At 38.8% G+C, this 16,591-nt stretch overlaps 1 protein-coding gene across 2 annotated transcripts in view; it reads right to left on the bottom strand.

Annotated features, from left to right (window-relative positions):
• Positions 1 to 15,721, bottom strand: part of SUZ12 (SUZ12 polycomb repressive complex 2 subunit) — a 46,623-nt gene extending 30,902 nt beyond the window's left edge. Inside the window, exons 1-4 of one of the 2 annotated variants that reach the window (XM_043583652.1) lie at positions 15,203 to 15,721; positions 12,784 to 12,830; positions 12,632 to 12,696; positions 8,315 to 8,383 (exon numbers count right to left, since the gene is read on the bottom strand). In XM_043583652.1, coding sequence (XP_043439587.1) covers positions 8,315 to 8,383; positions 12,632 to 12,696; positions 12,784 to 12,830; positions 15,203 to 15,473 — 452 coding nt within the window. In that variant the 5' untranslated portion in view covers positions 15,474 to 15,721. The remainder of the gene's footprint in view (positions 1 to 8,314; positions 8,384 to 12,631; positions 12,697 to 12,783; positions 12,831 to 15,202) is intronic. The other variant, XM_043583653.1, reaches the window with a different exon arrangement.
• Between the last annotated feature and the right edge of the window lie 870 nt (positions 15,722 to 16,591).

Raw genomic sequence — 16,591 nt, 5'->3', positions numbered from 1 at the left:
AATAAAGTATCCATCAAAGTACTCATCCTCTTATACAATGGTCCCACCCCCAACCATCCCAGAGCTTAATTATCAGAGCTTAATCCCAAGTACTTTTATTTCCCACTTTTTTGTCATTGTTGTTTCACACACAATCTTTTTATTACATCAGTGTCCCTACCACCTAGCAATGCTTTTCATTAAGAATAGCGATGTCCTCCTAGAGTAATAGGGTTTTTTTTTAAACTAAAACTCGATGCCAAACATGAGGCTTGAACTCACAACCCCATGATCAGGAGTCGCATGCTCTACCAACTGAGTCAGTCAGGTGCCCCTAGAGTAACAGATTTTTAAGGCCAGGGATCATGACCATTATACTTCAGTGCTCTGCTTATAGTATTATTTACATTGTTTTATAGAATATGTGATTCTAAATTCCAATTCTGAAATGCCAGAAACATCTGACATTGATCTACCCCAGAAAATATTTTAAATTTGTGTTATCCAAAATGTGTTCTGCAAACTGAGGTCACAGGGGAAACTTGTTTTCATTCCACAACAAGAAACAGAGGAAACTTAAAAACTTTTACAGAAATCTAACATTGCCATAACATCTAAGCTTGTGATCTGTAAGTGTATTTACAAAGGTATCTATCTATGAAAGACTGAAAATTAAAGACAAACAAAAAGGTCCCTTACCACAGACAGATTGAGACGGTTTTAAATGGTACATTGTTAGGGGGGGCGCCTGAGTGCCTCAGTCAGTTAAGGATCCGACTTTACCTAAGGCCATGATCTTGCGGCTCGGGGAGTTCAAACTCCACATCGGGCTCTGTGCTGACAGCTCAAAGCCTGGAGCCTGCCTCAGAATCTGTGACCCTGTCTCTCTGCCCTTCTCCCACTCATGCCCTGTCTCTCTCTGTCTCTCAAAAAATAAATAAATGCTAAAAAAAAAAAAAAAATTTGTTTTTAAATAAATGGTACACCCTAGGGGCACCTGGGTGGCTCAGTCAGTTCAGCATCCGACTGTGGCTCAGATGATATCACGGTTCATAGGCTCAAACCCTGCATTGGACTCTATATTCACAGATTTGGATTCTATGTCTCCCTCTCTTTCTGCCCCTCCCCCACTTGCTCTCTCTCAAAAATAAATATCAAAAATTTTTAACGAAACATAAAAAATAACAAACGGTACACTGTGAGTTAAATAAGATACGAAGCACACATTCAGCTATCAGCCTAACATTGTTTCTTAAAAAAAAAAATTTTTTTAATGTTTATTATTTTTGAGAGAGAGAGAGAGACAGAGAGCAAGCAGGGGAGGGGCAGAGAGAGAGGGAGACACAGAATCAGAAGCAGGCTCCAAGCTCCGAACTGCCAGCACAGAGCCTGACCCAGAGCTTGAACCCACAGACCGTGAGATCGTGACCTGAGCTGAAGTCGCCTGGTGGTAACCGACTGAGCCACCCAGGTGTCCCATAACATTGTTTCTTTAAGAAAAAGAATTCCAGGGGTGCCTGGGTGGCTCAGTCTGTTAAGCATCTGACTCTTGATTTCGGCTCAGGTCATCATCTCAACAGTTTGTGGGTTTGAACCATGTGTTAGGCTTTGCGATAACAGCACTGAGCCTGCTTAGGATTCTCTCTCCCTCTCTCTCACTACCCCCCCCACCCCGCCTCAAAAATAAAATATAGACATTTTAGATAAACAAACGTTAAAAAAAAGAAAAAGAACACCAAGTTTCAATTAACCAACTTAAAAAATAACTTTGGGAATGTGATTTGCTATGCATAATTTCCCCTGTACCTCCCCCTTCTAAAAGTAAAAACTCTAATATATACCTGGAATAAAATGTAACAATGAGGCCTAGTTGCCCTCTTCCATAGCTGGCTTCATTCAAGGAAAAAGGGCAATTTTCTTTCCCTTCCTGATACTCTATTCCCCCTCTTTTTAAATTTTTTTCATGTTTATTTATTGTGAGAGCGCACACATGAGAGGGTGATGGGCAAAGAGAAGGGGAGAGAGAGAATCCCAAGCAGGTTCCATGCTGTCAGCAGAGCCCAACATGGGGCTCGAACTCCCTAATCATGAGATCATGACCTTAGCCGAAAGCAAGAGTCAGACCCTTAACCGACTGAGCCACGCAAGCGCCCCTACCCTCTTCCCTCTCTTGTGGCTACTATATCCACATCTTAATAGTTAAGAATGGAAAGCAAAGAAACATGTAGGACTGGTCAGGCCTATTTGGTTCCAGGCTGCACATGATCCTAACTTAATCAAGACAAGACACCGGTTCATCTTTGTGATGTGTTCCCTAGCTGTTTTTTTTTTTCCTTAACATTTATTTTTGAGAGAGAGCGAGAGCAAGCAGAGAAGGGGCAGAGAGAGACAGAGACACAGATCTGAAGCAGGCTCTGAGCTGTCAGCACAGAGCCCCAAGCAGGGCTCGAACTCATGGACCACAAGATCATGACCTAACCTGAAGTCAGATGCTCAACCAACTGAGCCACCCAGGCACCCTCCCTATCTGTATCTTCTGAGGAAGCAAGCTATGGGGCAACAGCAAACTATATCAGGAATTTGAAATTTTGAGGTAAGATTCCAAGCATAAACATCTAACAATTCTAAAGCTGTCTACGGAATGAGTTTAAATAAATTTAAATTCATAAGGGATTAACATTTTGAGATGACGTTCATGTAGAAAACTCAAATTTTAAGAATGTGCCCTCTCAAAAAAACTAATAGCCAGATCTCACTGAAGGACCAAAGTTTTTATGGTGGAAAGAGACCAAGATTAGTGCCTCTAATTTGTACACATTAATCTGACAGTGGTAGACGTAAGGCTTCAATTCTAGAGTTATAGCTATATTACCTCAAAACAGGATAAGCTATTTCTGTTAGAAGTAGACACTTAACGTATTTAACGTATAATTTTTTATATATTTAATGCTATGATGTATAAAATTGAGGAACTGATGACTACATCAAGCCCATTATTCTGGAATCTAGCATATCTTCTGAGGTTTAGATACAGATGGGAACACTTTGTAATGAGAAGATAGAGTTGAATGAGGTGAGGGAGTCCATTACAAATAAATAAATCTCCTTTCAGAAGTACAGTAGACAAAACATAAAGGAATTATTGTAAACCCAAAGATTATAAAAGGAGAAACACCTTAAAATTGTTCTTAAACACTTAGATTTTAAGAATCAGATATGCTCAGTAGCAACCGATAAGACACCTTTAGGAATAGGTAAGTAAAAAGAAATCCATGGCTTATGTTCTGAAAGAGGAACAACTAAAACTTGAACATGAAAACATGCTGATTTGAAAACAACCTCAAAATTTATAGTCAATACAAGATTGTTTAAAGAAAACAGAAAGGGGAGAAACACCTAAGATCTTATTAATGGTGAAAAAGATGTACAACTGAGTTAAAGAAGCAGGCTGAAGTTTTAAAAATGCAGCTAAGCTAAAAAGGAGAAGGGTGGGGAAATGACATTAATTCAATACATCTATTTAAAGTAATTTATGGGTTTCTTGGGATAAAGACCAACATCCTCAAATAGCCTTCAAGCCTCTGCATTATCTGGCCCTGGCCATATGCTCTAGCTTTATCTAATACCACACTCCTTATTCTTTCTAGTTAGCTACTCTGGCCTCAAATGACATATATATAATATTCTCTTTATTTAGAATCACCCATCTCTTCACCCTCTCTCCCCATTTTATTCCTATATTCACCTTTCTTATATCTCAGCTCATTTTTTAAAGGAAGGCCTCCCTGATCATCACTATTCCCAAATCCAACATCTCAAACAAGAACTGGTTCTCCTACTCCATCCAGTTTCCCTATCTTTTTCTTTCCTAGCAATTATTTTTTTAATTGTAATTATTATATAATTATGCCTTTTTTCTCCATAACGGCAGGGCCTTCATCTGTTTTGTTCATCATCCTATCCCCTAGGACTAGTATAGAATTTTGGACCTGATACACCAAAAAAACTACAATCTCAGACAAAAATAGATACAAACTTCATTATACAAAAGATGCTCAAAAAAGGAAGATTACTAACTCAAAAGCTTAGGTTGTAACAACAACAATAAAAAGCGATGAAAGGCAATTTATGTTATTGATCTACAAAAACACTGGCTTGAAAATATCCCTAGTAAAAGCTCAAGTTCTGGAATCTCTCTTTTTTTTTTTGAAAGAGCGAGCATGGTGTGCAAGCAGGGGAGGGGGAGAGGGAGACGAAGAATCTTAAGCAGGCTCCACACCCAGCATGGTTTGATCTCATGACCATGAGATCATGACCTGAGCTGAAATCAAGAGCTGGATGCTTAACTGACTGAGCCACCCAGGCGCCCCTAGTTCTGGTATCTTTTAAGGGGATTTCTTAAAAAACTAACAGTGGACCAGGAAGGGATAATGATTAAGGGAAAGAGAGAAAAGACATTTTGCTTCTCATCTGGCCCCAGGAAACACTTTTGGAAGCAACTCAAATTTGGAAATCTTTTCATGCTACCATTTAGCCAGTGGATATACACTTAGAAGTCAGAGGAGTTATGACTACAGAATTCCGAAACTGGTAGTACTAACAGCACAAAAGGCTCCTGGAATCGTGCCAGGATATATAACTAAAGAAAGACTAGAGACTTACTCCAATAAGCCACAGTGCTTGGTCAAAACCCAAAATAAATTAAAACTCATAATATACTGGAATGTCAAAATTAGAGCTGAAGATGACAGGATATAAGGAATTATTTCAGACATTCTAAAAAGACATATTTTAAATATACCCTATCACACTAAAAAAAAAAGGCAAGGAGAAAGAGCAGGAAAAACTTGAGACTGTAGGTGCAACCACTATGAATTTCTAAAATTTGCTACTTGGTATGGAGTTTTCAGAAGTCATTCTTCAAAAAAAGAAACAATCTTCATAGATGGTAGGGCTTATTACTGAGTTTTAGGGTTATAAATGTCAATTCTGGTCTATTGCCATGAATTGACTGGCATGTTAAAGAAGTAAAAACCATAAAGTGTCCATGTTTTTCTTTCCTCTATCAGCTGCTTCCCCTAGTAAGTTTTGCCAATATCTGTAACTAGGTAAGACAACTGTAGATCTAGAATACAAAATAATAAAAGATCCTTGAACACTAGCTTCATTTTGCACAGATAATGCTGGGAATTTGGTTTGGTTTATGAGTTATTACAAATGTCATAAATAGGTCAGGCAGCTGATTGTTCTAACTTTTGGGCTCTGGGACTACAATATTTTTCATATCATGATATTCCTCTGGAACTTTGGAGAATGAAATACATGGGATTTAGGAGTAGAAATGTAACTTGGGAAATGCTGAAAGAACATGAGTTCCAATGAAAGACTCCCAGACTACCACTACTGAACAAATCCAGGGTCCAACGAGACTGAATAAGATCTGTCTGAGATGGTACAGAATAAAAAATATAGATGGAAGAGAGATATGTTTTTACGTATGACTTAAGATTTTAACTTCTACTAATTAATGTCAAGGAAGAACAAAGATTCGTATTGTTCTCTTGTAGGAGAATTTGAACAAATTTTACAAAGTTTTACAGTGCTGGCATTACATATTTTGCTGTGTAAGGAACTTCTTACAATCCTATGTGTTACGTTCAGTGGAACAATAGGATTATGCCTAATTTTATTGTATTTTTTTTTATTATTTATTTATTTATTTAAAAAAAATTTTTTTTCAAACGTTTATTTATTTTTGGGACAGAGAGAGACAGAGCATGAACGGGCGAGGGGCAGAGAGAGAGGGAGACACAGAATCGGAAACAGGCTCCAGGCTCTGAGCCATCAGCCCAGAGCCCGACGCGGGGCTCGAACTCACGGACCGCAATATCATGACCTGGCTGAAGTCAGACGCTTAACCGACTGCGCCACCCAGGCGCCCCATTATTGTATTTTTTTTAAAGTTTGGACACCCTGATGCAGGGCCCAAACTCACACACCATGAGATCATGACCTGAGCCGAAACCAAGAGTCGGACGCTTAACCCACTGAGCCACCCAGGCACCCCAGGATTATGCCTAATTTTAGATGAGAAACACATTCAAATAATTTAATAATATAGAGCCTTAGGGTAATAAACTTAAAATGAAGCAATCTCCCAGTTCATTTTAGTGACTCTGTGAGTGACATTGAGACATTCATAAAGACTGGGGTGGGGGGTGTTGAAGCACTTAGCATAGTAACTCAACACCTCCAGGGCCTAAAGTGCCTTCCTGGGTATTAAGCATAGTCAGCTCCAACATACATAGGTCTGTAATTAAAAAAGAGAGAGAAAGAGGGGCACCTGGGTGGCTGAGTTGGTTAAACGTCTGACGTTAGCTCAGGTCATGATCTCATGGTTTGTGAGTTTGAGCCCCGCGTTGGGCTCTATGCTGACAGCCCAGAGGCTGGAGTCTGCTTTGTATTGTGTCTCCCTCTGTCTCTGTCCCTCCCCCACTCATACTCTGTCTCCCTCTCAAAAATAAACAAACATAAAAAAAAAGTTTTTTAAAAAGAGAAAGACGAAGAGGGGAGGAGGGAGAGGGGGGTTCAGATGGCTAATTCACTAGTCCTAGTTGGATACTAAAGACTAAAAAAGTTGTTTTTATCAGAATCACAGAAATTCTTACAAGCTCTGATGTTTCTGTGAGTTAAATATACCCCTGTTACAGTACTGCCCTAGCTACTGAACTCACTGCGTCAAAAGGAACAAAATTATTGGGTGATTATTCAGAGAGAACTGACCAGTATTACTGATCTCCCTCACAACACACATTCTAAGGGAAGCTCTGTAGTATTTATCAAAGCTAGTATCACAATGAGATAGTAGTAGGGTTTAGCAGTGATAAACATGGAACCTTGATGGGGAGGATGAAGAAAACGGTCAAGTTTTCTTTTTGGTTTATTATTCTTTCTCACATAAACCCTGAAAGACCTGGAGAGCAAACTATTAAAATGTTCAGAAGAAGCAGGAAGCTCAGAGATCAGGGTTTGACTCTACAGCTTATACTTTAAATTAAAAAGACCCTGAGGATCCCAAGAGCTCTGTCTACGGTAGGTGACCAGACAAGGATCTGGAATAGAAATTCAAGCAAAAAAGTGTACATGTACTGAGAATATTCTCAGTCCTATGTTGTAAGGCACTCCTTGGGCAGTAAGAGATTAGGTAAAGAGTTGGGATCTCAGCTTCTAGAATAGACTATCACAGCTTATTCACAAGTCAAGACTGCCTAGATATGGAAATATAAATTACAGTTCAGTCCTACAAAAATGCAAGATATAAAATAAAAAATGTGATTTTACAATTCAAGTAACAAAAGAACCTAATTCAAAAGCCAAACTTAAAATATAAGCAACTACAAAAATGACATTTTACACCAGTTACTACAGATGAGAAATCATAAATGAAGCATCATTAAGTCAGTGTACATGCTATCTAAATCAATATGACTTAAAATTTTTTCAAGAGAAAAAAAATCTACTGTGGCAATTTTACCAGCTTCATTTTTTAAAAATCTAGTATTTTTAGTTCTGTATTCTCCCTGAAAGTAGTCAATAAATAAAAACGACCCAAGTTCCTGTGTCTCTTTAGAATAATACTCGAATTTCTTTAGTTTGACATATCAAGAGTAAATGGAAGCACACTATCTAGCTTAGGCAGATATTAGGCTAGTCAGAACATTTAGGGATTAGTTCTGGGTATTACACTTGAAAACATACAATAGATTCTATCCAAAGGGTCAAGTTTCTGAAACTGTAATGTGATTAACATATTTCAAGTATAAAATAAAGTTAGGAATATTCTGACTGAAAGATGTAAATATGGGGAAGGTCAAGATAGAAAGAGAGCCTCTCTCAGATTTGAAGACAATTACTGACAAGAAATGTGATGTGTAGCACCTGGCAGAGCATCTGGTATGTAGTAAGTATACCATAAATATGAGTCTCTATCCCTCCTTACATAAGGTGGCAGGACTAATACCAACTGCAGAAGTTATAGAAACTTGGAGTAAAAATGCAAGAAGCTGGTAACAGAGATAAACAATAATGAATACAACTGCCTTAGAAAACAGCAAGTCCCCAATGTTGGAAGTATTGAAGATGAGGCTTAAGGGTTCTCTGTCACGAATGCTATAGAATTAGTAATTCCTGATTTGTGCATGAGTTTAGACCAACTGACCCCTAAGGTTCCTTCTAACTCCTTACAATACTGGGGTGATCACTAGAGAAATGATCACTATAATTTCTCCTCTTTCCTCAAGTATGTCACTTAATGTAAACTGATAGGTTATCTTACCTATGAGATTCTTGCTCTCCTTTCATTTTCTCTACTTTTGATAACATATCATCAACTTTAAATGTTTTCCTGGAAGAGACAGATAAACAAAATAATCACTTCTCCACTGGGGAAAAAAAAACAGATTACACTTTATTGTCACTATAATAGGCAAGTTGGAAATCTGATTTTGATTATTTTTAATAAGATAAATTGTGGATGGTTAGCCGTAACAATGAATACTATATTGAGACAGTGTATGTTATATTACAGCAGTCAAGCCTTCAAGTCCCATCTCAAATGCTAACTTTTCCATGAAACATTTTGTAATTATTCCCAAACCAGAGTGATTTCCCCTCACCTACAACACTTGGTTTATATTTATTTTGACATTTAGTCTCCTAAATGTGAACTTGCATAAATATTTTATTTCTCCTCCTAGACTATAAGCTCCTGAAGGGTAGAGATTGCTTTTCTTCAAGGAAAGTCACATAGTGCTTGGCACGGTACCTTATATTTTGAAGTTATTCAAGCATCTGCTGGACTGAACCAAACAAATGCAAATCATGTATACTGTGAAATATTCATATTTCTATTAAGTAACTTGACAAGTATATGCTAGCACTATCACATAAAATATATCTGGAGTTAATAAAACGGTCTTAAAGATTATTAGCAGTGGCTCAAGTTAAATGATATGTCATATTAAAGAGATGGGTGTCAACCATCATGAAAAATGTTGAAGTTTAGGGGATACACCCATCAAATCATAATAAAATTATTAGCTTTACAATTATAAACTTTACAAGTTTAAGAGAAAAAGGTATTTTTTCCACAAAACAGAAACTCAGATGAAGAATAACTCCCAGGCACTCCCAAGCAAAGTGAGAATGAATGGACTCTAGAACAAGCTTCACCTTAGTTTTTAAGGTGGTCTATTATTGTACCTGTCCTAAGACAGAGGCTAAAAATCTAGACCCATATGTTAACTGGAAATGAATACTTCTCTTTATACTCATATATTTTCTTCAAGTTTAAAACATGAAAAGCTTAGTGTATTCTATATAAATTACTTTGTAAAGCTTGAATTCAGATATTAGAAATTATTAATGTGCTCATTCCTCAAAAATAGCTATTGTACTCAATTACTATAATGTAAAATTATCAGTAGAGAAATGTTAATGTAAATATATTACAATAAAACATCAACAGGAAGAGAATTGATGCAATCTAATTCAGGTGAATAGCCTCCATTAACAAAAGATCTTTTTTTAAAAAAAGCTTCTCTCTTTACCTTTAGAGTTACTGAAAACTTCAATATTAAAGTTTCATCCAATGAGCACAGTTAAGAAGTATTTTAGGAAGGATGGCAATACATTTTCAATCTCCACAGATAAGAGAGAAGAAAGAAGAAAAATGTAGGATTATTTTAGGCTACTTACAAAAGAACTTTTCAGTATAAATGCTGAAACGTACTACTGAGGAAGGTTGTAAAGTTACTGGAAACTTTTAAGAATATGTTTATCTTTATGTAATGATTAAGAAGAAATCCTGTCTGTAGGAAGAAAAGTTAAGACTAGAAGTCACAAGGTTCATCTCTTCCAACATTATGGACATATGCATAGGACAAGTGCATAGGAAAGTTGAATATTAACAACCATTTGAAATAAGTAAGATCATAAAGGCAATCCAGCCTTCCTTAGGAAAAAAAAACAAACCACATAAGCAACTATACAAAAGCAGCCCCACTCCAAGCACCAAGTATTTCTACTTCTGTTCTTTAGAAAGGTACTGCAACAGTAGCTCAGATTTAACAAGGGAAATAGTTATCAAAAGATCATCAAAAAGGAGAATATTTTTAAAATTCAAGAAATTCCAGGAAATTGTCTTGGGAGGATTCAGAAACAACTTATGTGAAATCTAGTAAAATGAATTTAATAAAAGATGCCTGTCTCCTCACGAGTATTTCCCCTGTATCAGTGTTGTGTTAGTCTAAAGCATTTGAATACCTCTATGAAAGGAGACTAAAGTACAAGGTGAGTTTGACAAACATACCAGAATTAATATTTCAACTGAGTGTAGGACTTCAAAAGGAGTGATATATTTATTCCAACAAGGGATATTATGCTGTTACAATAGTAAAAAGGGAATTCCAAAAACATTTTGAACAAAAGGATAGTATTAAAAGCAATTTTGTAAAAGGAGTCCCTAAAACATGTTTAACAAAGACCACAATCACTAGGCTAAATTCACCACCCTCCAAAGTCACCAATTACTCTGAAAAGAACAGCTCTCATTTGAACATGTAGGTCATATAATTTGTTAAAACTTAGTTTTAACATCTCTCACAGGCCAGGTATATAACAAAGCATTAAGTGATTCCTAATGCATTTTTGCATGAAAATAAACTAGGATTTATATGTTTCTTGGCTGGTAAACTGCTGCAGAACCCCCCCAAAAGAAAATTTGTTGCCTAAAGTACAACAAATTAAGAAAAGTAGTTTCTACTACCAAACTTTTAAAACTGTCTCCACCTATTAGCTGACAACAGAAACGTATCCCACGATGAGACAAATAGTCCATTAACAAATATGACAAGAAAATGGGGTTAGATTTTAAACATATTTTGTATTTACTTATGGATTAACTCACTTATTTTGAAAAAAAAATCTTTAAAAGATTTTATTTTTTAGTAATCTCTACACCCAACGTGGGGCTCAAACTTATACCCCCCCCCCCCGACAAGATCAGGAGTTACATGCTCTACTGAGTCAGCCAGGTGTCCCTAAAAAACTTAATCACTTTAAAATTAAAATCAGGCAGCAACCTAAATGATAACTCAATTAATCGTCCATATTAAAAATACCAGAGTAAAAGTTAACTGCTTAATCAAATTCTCCTAGTTTTATAGACTAAATCAGCAGTCAGCACACTATGGACCATAGGCCAAATCCAGCTTACTATCTGTCTATGCACAGCCCATGAGCTAAGAATGATTTTTATGGATAAATATTTGCGACCGATTTGATAGAGAATTCTAAACCCCAATTAAAGAGAATGTTATCTCCTCCCAAGCCACAAAAATAAAAGAATCTCACATTTCTCACTAGTAGGCCCATATTACAAAACACTGTACTGAGTTATTATATTTTAAATCTCATCAATAAAAATTTGCAGCCATTTGTTACCTCTCTTTTTGTGTAAGTACCCACCTACATTCTACTTAATAACCTCAATTCTGCCTCATGGACCACAAAGCCTAAAACATTTACTAACTGGTCCTTCATAGAAAAAGTCTGCTGAACTCTGTCATAGATCAAATAATTGCATAGACAGGCAAAAAGCTGACAAATTTAATTCTGTTGCCTAATCCATCACCTTCTTCCTAGTTATTTAGGCTCTTGGCAAGCTTCACCTATTAAATGTAATGCGCACAAGTGCATAATCGCTCCCACGCTCTCTGTTCAGAAAAGATTACCAGAAGACAAATAGTTTTAACATTTCCATCCTTCAAAATACACACAGGTATATCTACAAAGATAAACCAAGTCTTGCTATTGAAACATGATGCTTACTTAGTAACCAGTATGAGCCTCCAAAGGAGTTTGGTTTCAAAGTCTATTGGGATAACTTAATGGTTTTAGTGAGTCAAGACTAACAACTAACAACTACCAAATGCTTAATACAAGATCTCTCCTTTAAACTTAAAACTGTTCACTTGATGTGCTCAATAATCTTGCACACAGGATAAGAAACTAGCATTCCATAATTACATATAGTTAAATAGCACATGTTATAAACAAAAATAAGCTCTGATCAACACCTCCAGACTCTACTGAAGACTAGATAATTAAGACTTCTTGTTTTTTAAGGACATTCAATGTAGTGACTTCAAAAATATTTCCTCTTTTACAAAGACCGTCATCAAAGGTATAAAATGAGACTTTCTGAACCTATCATATGGAAGCAAATTCTTTGTTAGAACATATAAGAAATACTTAAAAATTAACTTAATTTTATGTATCGAAGATAGTTCCCCTGAGCCCTTTAATATTTAAATCCTCAACTTCTATCAAACTTGAAAGAAACTCTTAGCACAAAGGAAAAATATGAATCAGTAAAACTACTTCATATACGTCACTACTAAATCATTTCTATTAGAAAAACTTTGGTAATAAACTGGGATTTATAAAAATGTACTTATTAAAAATCACTTGGCAATCAATTCAATCACTCTTTTACCTCAGTTTTCATATTTAATCTTTAATTAGAAATAGTACTTTTATACAAAACTTTAACATCGTTTAATCAACTCGGAATAAAATTCATAAAATGTACCTTTTTATGTTTGTTCTGGAGTTTCGATGAGACATGTAAGTAAGAGTCCTGTGCAAAAATATTGGCTATAAAAAAAGTTTTAAAAATATTAAAATTAAATAGCTGAAATTTTTAGTAAAAAATAATATTCATTAATTGTATTGATTACTTACAGCTATAAGATTTCGAGTTCGAAGAAATCTATAGATCTGTGTTGGTTCTAGGTAACAGGAAACAAAAGGATTATTTAAGTTCTCAAGAAAATAACCAATCTAGCCAGTGTTGTAACCAATGTAAACCAATCAATCACCTGTACGAAAATCATGTACTAAATATCTTGACATCAAGAAAATTTGTAGGCACAATAAAACCAAAAGACATTCAATCTACGGCATATATTCACAAAACTCACCTACATTTATTTTATTTTATTTTAATGTTTATTTTGAGAGTGAGGGGGGAGGGGCAGAGAGAGAATCCCAAGCAGACTCTGTGCTGTTTATGAAGGGCCCCACGCAGATCTCACCAACCTTGAGATGATGACTTGGATGTTTAACCGCCTGAGCCACCCAGGTACCCCTCTACATTTATTTTAAATTTAAGGTTCTCTACAATCTTGTGCTTAAGCCTTGCATTTCTAAGGTAGCTACTTTTTAAAAGTAGCTGAAATGAGGTAGCTGGGATTCAACAAAAGAACTTATTGATAACAAATAGCAAAATGAAATTTTCATTTTTTAACTGGTCTTTTAGAAAATTTGTAGTAAACCAAAACAGAATACAACTGTTTCCTAGATGTCCTAATACAGATAGAAAGTCTGTCAATAATGAAAAAAAATGACTCAAATTGTAGCTGAAAATTCCAATGAATATTTAGTTATACTTCAAGTTTGTATCCATTTTGTTCAATGTAAATATTATCCCAATATGTAAATACCACCTCAAAACATATTTAATTAATTGAGATTCCTAGACTTTTTAATGCTATTTAGTTAAAATCAGTTTGCCTTTATAGATAAAAAGGACCTGTATACAAATAATACCAGTTACATTAATGATCTATTAGTTTCACACTTCCTTTAATAAAGGAGTATCAAAACAAACTAAAGATGACTGACTATATCAGTAAATACATCAAAGCATTCCAACCTCTCTGAAATTAAGATCAACGTTACAGAAGAATCAAGCTGTTGTGTGACAAAATCTAGCCCTTAATGACAGTTTGCTCCTCCCAACGTAGACTCATCAGAAAGCAAAACAGCTAAAACTTTCTTGGCAGATTTGTCTTCTCTTAACATTTAGAAGGAACTGTTTAAATGTCCACTTAATCTTCAGGTAGTTTAATTTTAGAGGCAAATAAACGAAAAAGAGAGATGATATTTTAGAAGGAGTACAAACATGTCTGTTTATTGTCATCACTGCCCTTCAATGCTCTATCATTTTTCCAATTTAAAGCGTCTCCAGAATTTTCAAAGCAGATTAAGCAAAAGAAATGTGAATCTCCCTCAAGCAGGTTCAATATTCGTTTCAATAAAAACTGAAATTCCTTGTATTAAATTCCAATTAGAATTTCATGAGGCACTAATCAGAGAGAATGAAAGAAGGGTATTAAACAATGTAATACGTCTTTTCAAGCACAGCTGATACCATGGCCTTAACATATGCCACGGTAAAATTGTAAATAAAGACATTCCGCGGTAAAGCCGAGTTTATTCAAGTTTCTCTTATTTAGCTATTAGCGATCGTCCGAATTGTAAAATGTACACAAAAGCAAAAAAGGAAAACAGAGTATAATACTCACTAAAGGACAATTGAGATTATTTACAATCATGATGTTTTTAATAAATTCTATTGTTTTATTTCCAGATAACCTTGCCTGCCTTCCCAAATCATGTCATAGCTTTTGCCCTTTCAACAAGACCATAAAAGCCGAAATTGACATAAGAAAATGTTACGGAATTAAGACAAGTACAACCGGCTGCATTCCGAGGTCACCGCAAGATGCGATGCTTAAAACACTACCTGACTCAGTTTATGTACCCATGAAATGGGTGGATAGATTTGAAAGGTTAAAAGCACCAAAAGGTGCCATGTTAACATGCAGCACCAAGTTAGTGCGAAAGCATTTCAGACAAATGACAATTTGGTCGATTTCACTGCAACTCATCCCTTCACAGGCTTCATTTTGCTCCTCAAAACCTACAACCTACAAACCCCTTGTACTTCCAGAGTAAAAAAGACATGAAAGAAAGCAAGAACTAGTCTTGGGATCTGACTGCATCCTCCGTCCAACTGTAACCTCCTCATCTAAAAGAAACCTGCTCTTAACGTGGGGCCACACTGCCCAACCTCTTGTGTAAATCTTCGGGGAGTCAAGAACCTCACCTGCACCCCCTATTCCACCTCCCCCGAAGGCCCTAGACTTCGGGCCCCTTGGCCGTAATCCCTGAAGTGGGAACAGCCCCCTCAAATTTCTCCCTCCACTCCCAAATCAAGTCGAGTCCCAGAGAGGCAGGGGGGCCCAGCACGAGCGTCCCGGCCTCCTAATGCTGGACGAGGGGGTATTCCTGCCCTCAAAGCCTCAAACACACTCACTCTCAAAGGCCTGGAGGAAAAGCTCGTGGTCAGCCTGGACGTGCTCCATTTTCGGCTTCTTCACCGGTAACACCGCGGCCCCCGCCGCTGCCGCCGCGGAGGAGGAGGAGGCCGAGTAACTGCCGCCGCCTCCACAGCCCCCGCCGCCGGATTTGCCGCCCGACGCCGTCGCCGCCGCCACCGCCGCCGAACCCCCGAAGCCGCCTCCCCCGGACCCCGCGCTGGGCCCCGAGCCGCCCCCTCCCCCACCGCCGTGCTTCTGAGGCGCCATCGCGGTTCCTGCCTCCTCCCCCCGCCAGCTACCCGCCGGGCGGCCCCGGAGAGTAAGCGCCTGCAATACCAACCGCTCGCCCCAGCAGGCTCCGGCGGACCGAGGGGGGAAGGAGGAGAGAGGGAGGAGAGGGGAAGGGAAGGGAGGAGGAGAGGAGGGAAGGAGGGAGGAAAAAAAAAGTGTCTCCTCCTGAGAGCCCCGCTCCGCTCGGGAGGCCGCTCACCCTAGCCTGGCCTCGCTCCGCCCACTTCCCCCGCCCGGCGCCCCGATTGGCCGGCGGGAGCGCGCGCCGCCCGGCCGCCCAGCCCGTTGGCCCGCGGATTCTCCCGTCAGTCACGCGGAGGCGCTTCTCGCGGAGGCGCGGCTTGGTTGGCCCGTGCGCGCTGCCGATCGCGGGCCCGGCCGCCTCTTTGAACTGAATTCGCGGGAAAATTAGGGGTCGGAGCGGCCTTCCTGCTGGCCCCGGTGCATTGTGGGGAGAGAGGGACCCAGCGAACGGCTTAGGGAGCCGTTTCTCGCCTTCTGAGCGTCGTCAGTCACCGCCCCCAGGGGGGTATCCAAGACCCCTGAAGAGAGGCGGGCCTCTGAGGAACTGGGGGCGAGGGGCCTGTTAAACGAACCGAGATCCATTACAGATCACCGAGTCTCTAACTTCACAGGAAGGGGCCTGGCTAGGGGTTGGGTGGGTCGTTTCTCGTCAGAGGGGCGCCCAGGGCGTGGATCGCGCGTCTCCTGTCCCCTCGCCACCACGTGCCCCTTGCCACCCAAGGCCGAGTCCCACCCAGCAAAGCCCTTGAGAGGACTGGGGGCAACCAGGGGGTTGTGGCTGCCGCTCTCGGACGCGACCGGGCTCCATCAAAGGGAGCGACTTCTATGTAACAGGAATCACCTATGAAATGAGGAAAACTATTTTTGGTAGGTGCTTTGAAGCTGCAGGATCGTTGCTGAGAAAGTCGTGGTTTCTCAACGTGTCGGAAGCCAAACGTAGATACCTGATCCCACCCCCACTCCATCCTCCCCCCCCCACTCCACCCCTCTCCCCACTCAGCCCCGCCAGGCATCATCGGAGTGGGCAGAGATAAACTGAAGGATTTCTTAAAAGTATGTATACCCTTGTT

The sequence above is a fragment of the Prionailurus bengalensis genome, chromosome E1 (genome assembly GCF_016509475.1).
Source record: "Prionailurus bengalensis isolate Pbe53 chromosome E1, Fcat_Pben_1.1_paternal_pri, whole genome shotgun sequence".
Classification (NCBI taxonomy): domain Eukaryota; kingdom Metazoa; phylum Chordata; class Mammalia; order Carnivora; family Felidae; genus Prionailurus; species Prionailurus bengalensis.
Note: the sequence above shows the minus strand (reverse complement) of the source record. Positions and strands in the feature narration are given on the sequence as shown.